This window comes from Monopterus albus, unplaced genomic scaffold, assembly GCF_001952655.1.
Source record: "Monopterus albus unplaced genomic scaffold, M_albus_1.0 scaffold164.1, whole genome shotgun sequence".
Classification (NCBI taxonomy): domain Eukaryota; kingdom Metazoa; phylum Chordata; class Actinopteri; order Synbranchiformes; family Synbranchidae; genus Monopterus; species Monopterus albus.
Window position 1 is genome coordinate 125,398 of NW_018128044.1, and position 12,050 is coordinate 137,447.

Sequence of the window (12,050 nt, forward strand, 5' to 3'; positions counted from 1 at the left end):
TCCAGGAAGCTGAATGGAATTAGTTAGGTTGATGTTGCTGTTGTTGCTTAGTTTGCCAGCTGTGGGTAGGACGCATTGTCATGGTTTTATTTCATATTTCTGTTAGAATGGAGAAAAAGAAGCAGCAGCAACAATGAAGGGCTGGTCAAAAGGTGGACCGAGTGAGAGATGTGGAGATAGAGGAGTAGAAGGCAAAGTAGGCAGAGATTAACAGAAGACAGCCAAGTGGTTGGGCGACACGATTTTACATTATCATTTGTTAAAATGTGACCCGATTTATTTTTTAAGTGGAATTATTGGTCACCATGACAAAAAAATAATAAGCTCAAAGACCAATTTTTCTCAGAAATTTGGGAATTTTATTTCATTCCTAAACTTTAAGTCTCTGGGAAACACTTTTATTATTGCTACAGTATATAAGCACTGATTAAGGCAGCGCCAGTCTTTTCTGCGTAGAAATACAGCACACTGTTGGAATTAAGAGTTGGCACATTTACATTTCCTTCTAGCAACTGGTTAGATATGATTTATGCAACAAAACTTTCTACAACTAACTTGCTTTCTATTTACATTAAAATGCACATTCAACCATGTCACTACCTAAAATTCAGTGATGCAGAAAAGGAAAAAAAACACCTGGAATGAACCGTTTTCTGCATGATGTGGTGATGATGGTGACATTTTAAGCCATGTTTCTAGTACTTCTTACCATTTACTGCCTTTGCAACCTCATATTCCTTAAAATAGGCCCGATATGGTTATTTGATATTAACAAAATGGAGTCCCAACATCACATAGTTGGGTTTTAGGTGTTGGCCACCTGTAACTTAGCTCTATAAATTTTAAGCAACATTAAGGTCATTAATCTCCATGTCCAACTTGTGATTTTTCATCCATATCGCCCAAACCAAAAGAGATATAAAGGGGGAATGAGCAAGGGAGGAACAATAGACGAGTCTGTAGCAGCCGTATTATGGTGTGCTATCCTACCTGATCCCCTTCAGGAATCTCCTGGATGGAAAGGAAGAGGAAGAAGAGGAGGAGGACACGTTCACAGGACAGAGAGAAAACACGTCAACAGCTACGGTATGGACACGGCCATGTAACACACACACACACAGATAAACTTTGACACACACGGTCATGGTTTATAGTGTAAAGCCATCTTAAATCAGAAGAACATAACTGATGGAGGTCGGATGAAAACCACATCTGGTCAAGAAAGTGATGATTTAAAACTTTTACAGATCTGTATAAAGGCTGTTTGAAGGAAATGTATCACCAAGACAGGCAAGAAACAAGAGCAGCTTAAAGCTTACATTGGTGAGCATACAAAGTCTTACATACAAATAGCTATATATTAGTTCCATGCTGGAATTAAAATGAAACACATCAGCTACTGTGAGTCTAAGCACAAATTGCACAAGTCTGAAATGTACCAATGTGAGAAGGGAGTGCTACAGTAAATTTTAGACCAATGTATAATTTCAACTAAGCCCAGCCAATAACAATAATGAAGTAATGAAGCAACGAGATAGTCTGGTGAGAAATAGACCAGAATGCTTTGCAGCACAAAATAAGCATGCCATAAACCTAATCTGGCTAAAACTTCCAAATTTTCACTGTCTAGGGTAACGCCATTTTTTATGGGAACTGTGGTCTCATTATGGAGAAGAACTGGTGCCAGCAGAAACGGTGCAAAATAGAAGCTGGTATATTTAGAAACACCAAACCTAATCTCTTTAGAGACACATTAACAAAGGCGTTCGACATACAGTACGCAAGGTACCGGAAGCAATAAGATGAGACCCAGCATCTCACACAGTAAAGCCACGATCATGCCCGTTCACCCACACATCCCAGAGGTGTTCCAAAAATACCCTGCTCTAGAGTTTAAGTGGAGTCCGTCTGTGGAAAACTGAACTGACTGGACATAGTTCAGAGAGTTACACAACGGTGTATATAAGGTCTACAATTCACCCTGTCAGGACAAAAACCAAACTATGAAGTCCCAGAAACTGTGATAAAACTGTGCTGAGGCACAGATTAAGACAACAGTATAGACCACTTTCTGCCACTGTACAAGATACCAAGTTATATTTAACCTCATGTTAACACTATGCTCAGTGGGGCTGAGCAGAGCCTCAACTCTAATGAGTTCCAAACATTTATATTCTCTGACAGGTATTATTTGATTTAGTCAGTTTTTGATCAGTTAAAGATTTGAGTATTTTAAAAAGATGATTTTGGGCTTATCACCTAAAATAGTCATATTTACGCCATATCAAACCGTTTCAAATGACTTTCACTGGTGTTGATCAGAGATAGCATCATGCTAGCTGAAGTTAAGCGCCTGCTATGTTGTGTTGGAGCAGGTTTCACTCCACAAGTGTTTAACAGTGAGGGGTAGACACACGAGACAAACGCAAAGACTGGTGTGTAGGAAATAACTGTGGAGAGAAAGCTGCAAAAACCATAAATGCAAACACACCTTACAACAACTACAAATGTAGTCGTTTGTAAGAACAGGGTTAATGGGATAAATTAAGCAAAACATTAAATAACACCCAAACAGAAACAGCACTGTGGAGGAGAGTGGTCATATGAACAGCAGAAATAGAACAGATAATGTCAACGATCTGATCAGACGGCATGATACAAGATAAAAGATATGAAAAGTAGTGCCACTAACCTGGATGACTCCCTCCATCATGCTCACCATCTTGTTGACGATGGCGATGACCTTGTGTGTCCTCTCAGACGGTGACATGTCAGGGCGGTAAGAAGGCGACAGGACGTAGCGGCAGGCCATGTAAAGAACGTAAGTGGGCGAGAGCTTGAAGTGAACCGTGGAGCTGTTGGTGTAGTTGATGATGGCTGAGAGGAAGGCATCTTCAGCTGGATGGAAACACACGAAATCTAATAGTTAGACCATTCAAACTCACACCCACACACTGGGACAATGTGTGTGACTACATTATAACATTAATCCAAACTGAGGGAGAGGAGGGAGGGAGAGAGGCACACAAGGACACACCGATACTTACAGTTGTCTCTGAACTCGATGCTGGCTGGCAGAGTCAATTCTGTTCTGTCTGCTGAAATGTCCTGAGACCTGATAAGACAAAATAACAGCATGAGAAGGATAAAAGAAGAAAGAACTCAGCACAGACAATGAAGGAGAAGAGAAAGGAGAGGAGGGCGTGTCTGACCTATTGTCCTGCTGCTCTCCTCTGATCATGGGCTTGACCATTCCCCTCTCCATTTCCAGCTTTCCTGAGCTCTGCACACAGAATCAACAAAATACATTTCACTGTAATTGAATTTACAAAGTGACTAATTGGAGAATGCATATAGATAATAACTATTATATCATGAGGCTTGTATTTACAAGGCTGACGGTGACACAACTCAACATTAAACGTACAAAAACTAGTCTGTGTGGATGCCTCAAACTGAATCACATCAAAGCGGTGTTTTTGTGTGGCTCCTTTTGGAGCAGCGACAACAGGAGGTCTTGTGTTGAGTCGCTGGCAGGGCTCTCAGTACTACTACCAAACAGTTAACACGACATCCAGCAGATGTTGGTGCTTTTTACATGTTCTGAGTCTCACACAAACCCTTTAATTTTGTAAAGCCTCCAGCAGCATGTACAAAACAGCTTGTAGCATGAAGCAAACATAATAAGTGTATAGTAATTAATATTTACAGCATGTTTAGTTTTACATATATCCATACAAGTCAATTAGCCAAACAACAGAAAATTGATTTGCAGCAATTCTGATAATTAGTTGATTGTTCCAGTTGCTTAAAAAAAAAAAAAAAAGCCAAACAATATCAACAATCAGGTACAAAAATGTGAGAATATGCATTTTTTATTGGCTTTACATAATTGTACAGTACATCAATCATTGATGGCTGGATATAACCAGCATTTTGACAGACATTTCACAAACCAAACATAGACGACCTGTTAGTATAGAGCACCAATCAACAGTTGTCCTCCCTTTGCCCCCAAAACTTAAAACCTGTGAACCTCCATCACTGGCACCTTCCATGCACATCTTCTTTAACCATGTTTCCCCAATAACGGACATCACATTCAACATGACCAAAGAAAGTCATTTACAAAGAACATAAAACTATATTTAATGTGGATCAGCGACTTCTGCCCCAGCAGAGCAGATTGAATCAGTGCATCCCAGCTGTAAAACTACCAAGAGAACCAATTTTGCTCAGTAAATAAAATGGTTTCACTGTTGAACAAAATATAACAAACTGTGAGATGTGAAAATGTTCAGTGTGTGTTACCTTGCTGGTAGGCAGGGCCGCTCCACTGTGGATGTCTCCGTGAAGGTCGAAGGTGGTCTCTGGGACACTGCTGCAGCAGAGCACAAACACGCAGCACTTTAGAAAAGAAATTGTGCTCTCCACAGCTGACTTTTCATTACTGACAACAAGAGGAGCTCAGACTTAATCCAGACACAGACACAGACACACACACACACACACACACACACCCTCATCTAACTCATTTTCAGGGAGGACAGAGCTGGATCAGGGAAGCAGCAAATGAATGTCTCACTAATACAGACAGATAAGTTTTGCTTATACACATGCAGACACACTTATATAACTAATTAAATATAGAGAAGCCATGGCTGGAGTCCGGGCAAAACTACGTAGAGCAGAGCTGGTGCACTCAACACGTGCACGTTTGTATGACAGCAATTGAATGTGACAGCAGTTGGGTTTTGAAGGGAGATGTGTGCTTTTCACGCTCCATATGATGGGGCCACCATGTCAACTAACCATACAACACTGACACAAATGCACAAAGCATTTGTGCTCTATGTCACTGACAATAACCAGCAGCAGCCAAAGCAGGTTAAACCATTCACATGCACTTGCAGTACATGCATAAAAAAATGAGACAAAGCAGAGCTGCTAAACAACAATTCCAAGATGTTTTTTGTAGATCTGTCAATTTAAATATTAGGGTCAACTTTAGCAACCTCAGAAAGGCGTGTGCGTCTCCCAACTAATCCAAACAACATGTAGACTGAGGTTTTCAGCCACTGAAAACAGATCTTTCCCCAAAAACTTCAAGGTAGTACATTTGAAAATGGTGGTCAGGGCAGTGGATGAAAGAGGACTTTCCTTAAAGCTCATTTATAACTGTCATAGTGAGGAACGACACGGTCATGTTGTCAAGGCTTGAAGCTGCACACGCACAATACTTTGCAGATGTATTTTGTCCTTTAACATCTAAAATCATGGAAAAATAATACAAAAATTGAGAAAAGCATGGGTCCAAATTTTGTTTCTGCCTAAACTGCCACTATGTTTTCCTTCCTTTCATGCCCTTCTCTCACTGACTGATGCTAAATACTGGTAACGGTCCCGACTAAGCTGAGAGGCAGCAGATTAAAGTTCTGATCACTCATCTGTTCAACGACCAAATCCTGGTGCCAAATGTCTTAAAAATCAGTAGCCCTGCCAAACTGTGGCTCTAATCAGCCTCAACATCATGGATGTGTCTCCAGCTTTTAAGTTTCTACAGCCGAACATCGGAAAGCACCCACAAGACCACGAGGACCCATACTGGCAACAACAGACTCGTGATCCAGACTGAGGTGACTCCAGCTGCTGTTAATGTCACTCTCTAGATATTACTGAAACACTTCCAACTCAGCTTAGAGGCAGAAAAACTCATCCATTCCTGCACAGCTACTGCAGCGAGGAGTAGCTCCTCTCAAAGGTTTCTGACTCTAACTCAAATACAATTTGACATTACTGACAAATGAGATTGTAGTGACCTGACACAGCAGTGATTCATGGAGCTGGTTACTCACACACACTCCTCTTTCACCATGTTAGTCATCCACCGAGTTGATAAAGGGTCGTTCAACTCAAATCACCTTTTTCTTGCCCCTCACTCATCCCCAACTTTCTCACATACTCCCTTCTCCTCTTATCTAGTGTGCTCTGCCTTTTTTCTGCTGTTTATGTGTGAAACGACAGTGAGTAGGAGACCACACCCAGCACCATGTTGATAAATTAGAGGGCAGTATGTCTGCCATAACCCTAGACCTTCACTTGTCCTCGTTGCCATTCCTTTAATTCTCTTCCTTTCCTCCTCCTCCTCCTTTTTCTTTCCTTCATCTCTCGCTTTGCCTGCCAACTCCAAACCTCATCCTCTCCTCTCCTACAAGAACGCCTTCTTTTTTCTTTTCAACATTTGGAGAAGAGTGCACGCAGAGAACGAGGGGGAAGGACAGTGGGAAGATAAAGTGGAAAAACAGAGGGAAGACATTAAAGATAAACAGACAGAGATAGGTAGGGAGGGAGGGAACTGGGCCGTCGCTGAGCCTCAGGCAAAGGTTTTCCATTTTCCAACACACACACCCTTTTGTTTTTCCTCACCCAGACTTGTGTCGGCTTCTCATCATGGCCACCGGTTCCCTTTTCCCTCCCTGGTCGAACATCGGGTCCACAAACTTAAAAACGTGAGCGGAGCCAAACTGGAGGGTGGAGCCCGGACGCAGCACCGTTGTCTCAGTAATGCGTTGTCCGTCAACAAAGGTGTCGGCGTCGGGGCCATGGGGCGTCACTGTCACCATACCTTCACTGTGCATGAGGTTGCAGTGATAGGGAAGAATCCCTGGACCGAGCAGCTGGAGACAAACAGCAGGTACATCAACATAAAGAAACATCTGACTGCTGCAACATCTGTGTTGGTGGGCACAAAAAAATTGTAATATTACTTCCAACTACCAACAGCCACACAGGCAGTTAACCAGCTGGGGGCGGTCATGTTTGTCTCATCCTATATTCATTAACAGTGGTTTACACACAGGTTTACACCCAAGTGCTACTAAGCAGCACATTTTACAAATGACTGCCACCAGAAAACTGCAGATGATTTTGCAAGTCCTACAAGTTAAATGAACAGGAAAATAAATTATCTTGTGGTACAAATTGAATATATATAATATGCTCCAGTGTTGCAGTTGATGGTGAATTTCTTAGCAGATGTCAAGACACTGCTACCATGAGGGAGGCCCACCTCTGTAACAGACGTTTACACGGTTTATATTTCTTTGTACAAAAAGTGAGGACAATTCAGTTCAAATGTACACAACTGTGTGTGTTTTAGTGACGCAGTTACCTGGATGGCTCCATCCTCTGTGCAATCTGAGCCGACCTTAGTGACGCTGTGTTGAAGCCGGTACAGCTTTGGTTTGTCTCGTGAGTCAGACCCGTCTGGACACACAAACACACACAGACTTAGCACCAAACAGGGCGGTATTCACATCAAATTTGAACAGGTAGGTTTACACTTTCAACCACACACACACACACCCTTATTGGCTGTCCACACACAGAGGACAGGACAGAATCCATCCATGATTTCAACAGTAAAAGAATCAATGTAAACCGGTATACACTAGGATGTGCACGGCTATAATAACATACTGCCGGTAGCTAGAGAGCAATTATTGATTAGTAAACAGGAGTTTAGTAAAAGCAATAACTTCAGCACAGTTAACTGAAGAGGAAAGAGCAAACATTATGGGAGAAAGAAAATCTGGGAATAAATGAACGGGTATCAGAAAAACCTCAAGCCATCTTCTAAAAATAACACAAAACCACAGGCAGCAAATATGACAACCAGGACAGCTTGTTCTTCTATAGAGATATAGAGACACTTTAAAAGAAACTGACAATTTCATTATGTTCTGTGATCATGGGTATCATGCATCTATGAGAGATCATAACAATATGCTCTGTACCAACACTCAGTATACTAACATGTTCAAAGAATTACAAGCATTGCTGTTTAAACAGTGCAATTATTGTGAAGAAAACATTACTAGAGAAACTCACAGACGGACATCAACAAGTGTTTGGTCCTTGGTGTTTAAGGTGTGTGCGATATTCTGAGATACTTCTTCAGGGCACGAATGTTGCCTCCGTTCAAAGTAAACTAACGCACCCCCCGACTCCCACACTGTATCTGGCAGAAAGCTCCTAAACCATCTGTCCTGACTGCAGATTCTTTGCCGCCACCCCGTTCCCACCGTCTGCTCTCGTCCACTATATGAGCGAGAGGTAGTGCATCTTAAACGAGCCAATAGAAAGGGCAGAAAAGAGTCCTGTCCGTTTGTGAGAAGTGCCAGTAAGCAAGAAAAAGACCCAAGACGCGAAATAATAAAATGTTGAACTGCTGGTGCTGCATCCCGGCCCATTTCAGGCACTGCTCCCAAATCTTGAACCATATAATTTTCAGAAAATGCCACGTTTTGGATTTTGGTCTTTGATGCTTTTTGGAAAAATGCATTTTCCAGAGTTCACTTGTGTAGTTAGTACACTGAGAAGAAAATTATATGAGCTTTCATCAACTGCATAATGAAGTGAGTGAGTAATTTTTACTATACTTAGCAATACAAAAGCTGAAGTTATGAAATTTTCCCCAAAACACCACTTTACTGTCTGAAACCAAAAGGGTTTTTAATTCCACAGTTTAATCTCCTTGGCCTGTTTTCTGAAGTGTAATATTCTGCATTGTATCCATTGGCATTAAACTGTCAAATATTCCAACCAAGACTAGTACACATTTAGAAGGCCAAAAGAGGAGTCAGGGGCTAGTGTACCTCCCCTAGCAATCCCATCAGCCCTAGCAACAAAAACAGAGAAGGTGTGGTAGAATTTTACCTTCATGGTGCCGATATGCGTAGTAGGCATAGTGATTCCCTCGCCCTAGGCAGATAGGCAGGCAGGTGCAGAAGGACACATGCGCAAGGACACCCCCACACACACACACACGCAGGCAGATGTGCACACAAACACACACATGCCATAAGAAGGTGGGAAAGAAAAACACACAGCAGAGGGTGAAAATGCAGCAAGGAGGAAAAATGCAGCATTACCTTGTTAACCCATTAATTGCATGAAAGCATTCACACTCACACACACACACACTCACACACACACAAACACACACAGTATTTCTGTGGGGTTTCAACTGCCTACATTTATTATACAGTTCGTCATATAATGTACCAAACAAATACTTTTCTTTGTATTTTCCCTTTCATGATACATGAAACAAATTTCACACATCACTATGTCAAAGATGAAGAAACAGGACCGACTAAGATTATAACAATGGGAAATTCTCATTTCTCTTTTGCCAAGAGGTATCCATTAAATCTTACAACATGACACCTCAAATAAAGGTATTGTCAGCAGTCTAACCACTGTGCACAGTTATTATGGTAAATGAAACTGTAGGTAACCGTAGCTGCTTGGTGCTGTGCTAGGTTCATTATTTTACATCTCCTGGTACCTTGGAGATAATAAACCACTTCAATTTGTGTTTCACAATTTTCAAGTTTAATCAGAAAGCAGAATGTGACCGTGTAGCTGTTGACGTATAACGAATGAAATCAAATATAAATAATACACTGTCAGTGTTAATTGTGTGGCTTTTAAAAAAATCAATTTAAAGTAGCAGGACTGGGCTCACACACGTGGACAAATGAGCTTCATCAGATTATGACAAATGTTTTTAATCTTAAACCTCACACAGCCAATGCACTGACCTCTTGGTTGGGAAACTTAAAGATAACAATACAGGACAGGAAACACACACACACACACACACACACACACACACACACACACACACACACACACAGAGCACCCCAGGTTTAGAAGAACCACCCAATCAATTTTACATCGTTTGTTTTCCCAATAGACAGTGAGTCATCACCCTGTCAGGTTTGGCTTTCCTAATCACGTCCAATCAGTATAATCAAACACAGCTGGAATCAAATGAAGGTGTAGAACCATCTCAGGGATGATCAGAAGAAATGGACAGCACCTAAGTTAAATATATGAGTGTCACAGCAAAGGGTCTGAATACTTATGACCATGTGATATTTCAGTTTTTCTTTTTTAATAAATCTGCAGAAATGTCATTCTGTGTTTTTCTGTCAATATGGGGTGCTGTGGGAACATTAATGAGGAAAAAAATGAACTTAAATGATTTTAGCATATGGCTGCAATATAACAAAGAGTGAAAATTTTAAGGGGGTCTGAATACTTTCCATACCCACTGTATGTGTGTTAGCACATTCCTGGACCAAACCCTCTGGTTTACCGACACCATTTTTGTACTACTGCTGAGACGTGTTACCATCAGACCCAAAAAGTTAATGGCATGAGGGGGTGACAGACAAAGAGGAGGGATCAGTAGCAAGAAATGAGCTGTTAGGGCTGGATAAGGTCACACTTAGCAAGAATAAAAGGTCTGAATCACTTTTGACAAAACAAATACTTCTTGGTACTGGGATGTTGTACTGCATTCCAGAAGTTATTCTGTTAATGCAACTTACCTTATGTTGTGGTTCCTCAACCTTTGTACTTCCATTTCAGTTAGCAACTGGCACAATGCTTTTGAAAACTCTGAAGTCAACCATCTATCTTCTAACAACAAGGTTGTATGGGTATATAATTAGTAATTTGCATCAAGATCTTAAGGTGTATTTAAGTTTGTTAAACCAGCCTAGTGTAGGCAACTGTGCCTGCAGCATTCTCGCATATTCATCTGTGTGTTTGTGAAATGGTGCATAAATATTTCTGTGAGATGAACTCTTGACCTGGACCCAATGTGCATGCGTGTGTGTGTGTGTGTGTGTGTGTGTGGGTTGGATCCACACTTTCATAATCTTTTTTATTAAATATGGTAATACTATGGTAGGAGGCAACCTCTGTGCTGTTGACAGGACCTGTCCATCCTGCACTAGCTGGCTCTCCCACAGCAGCAGCATGTTGGCTGCCGTCCTCCTCATCCTCACGTACAACTCTCTATTCAGGCATCTCTTTGTAACCCTCTCTTGACTGAAGCCAGTAAATATTAAACATTAATCAGCTGATTGTTAATCACACTGACTGGATTGATCAGCTTTCCCCATGTGTGTTTTTTGATATTCCCCTGGACTGGGGGTGGGGTGGGGGGCAAACATTCAGCTATCTACAGAATTGTCCACAGGTAAATGCAGCTATCTGCACAACACATTTTAGCCATTTGTGACCTCCTGCAGTAACATTTATATACTGAGCTGGCAGAAAAAGAAACCAGAGAACAGCTAGGATCCATAATGTAGTCCCATGTGTGTCACTCACCTTTTCATGGAGAAAGGTACAGTGTCACCACAGTGACATCTCATGTTATTTACTGCTGCCTACTGGTCACTGCCCATCATTACAGTGGCCTTCACTCAGTGCAGCTGCCACTCATCCTATTCCTATTTCTTATTTTGTTACAAGTAGTATTCCTACAACTTTCACCGCTGCTGCAATTACAACTATTTAAAGTTTCATTGATGGATACTAATGGTCAAAAGTGGAGCAACACCATGTTGCTGTGTGTATATTTAAATATATATATACACATGTATGTGTTGTGATTTTTACCTGGGCTCAGCTCCACCAGATAAGGCAGTTTCTCAGGCGGCAGGGAGCTGCTGCCGTCCTTCCCTCGGAAGCCCTTGTCATCTGCTTTCCTTCCCTTCCTCCCCTGGTAGTCTGGAGGTCTCTTCTTCAGCTGGAACACTAGTGCTCCTGACAAATGATACAAGAAACATATTTAATTTATTTTTAATGACAATGTTTTCTCCCAGTGTTTTCACCCACAGGGTTGTCTTGTTAAAAGGACACAAGAAGAAGATATATAAAATATTGTAAGAACTGTAAGGCAGCAGAAGAGGGAGGTAGCGACCAAAAAGACAGGAAGAGTCATGAGAGTAACCCGATGTTGATATGTTGTTAGGGTCTTAATAAACTGTGCATTACCTCTCTCAGCAGGCCAGTCCCTGAAGATCTGCAGTGGACACTCACTATCGTCCAGAATCACATCTTTACCTGACTTATCATCTTGCTGCAAAACAAAAGATAAAAAAAAATAAATATATAAAAAATAAAAATCTGGTAAGTAACTGACATATTTACTGTAGTTCTTTCGAGTATAAAACTGTCCCACA

General features: G+C 41.3%; 1 protein-coding gene across 1 annotated transcript in view; it reads right to left on the minus strand.

Annotated features, from left to right (window-relative positions):
- LOC109968852 (afadin-like) overlaps positions 1-12,050 on the minus strand; it is an 81,094-nt gene that overhangs the window by 38,634 nt on the left and 30,410 nt on the right. The window contains 9 exon segments of the mRNA XM_020615401.1: positions 2,693-2,898; positions 3,048-3,115; positions 3,213-3,283; positions 4,312-4,381; positions 6,427-6,677; positions 7,172-7,266; positions 8,719-8,763; positions 11,485-11,631; positions 11,863-11,947. Coding sequence (XP_020471057.1) covers positions 2,693-2,898; positions 3,048-3,115; positions 3,213-3,283; positions 4,312-4,381; positions 6,427-6,677; positions 7,172-7,266; positions 8,719-8,763; positions 11,485-11,631; positions 11,863-11,947 — 1,038 coding nt within the window.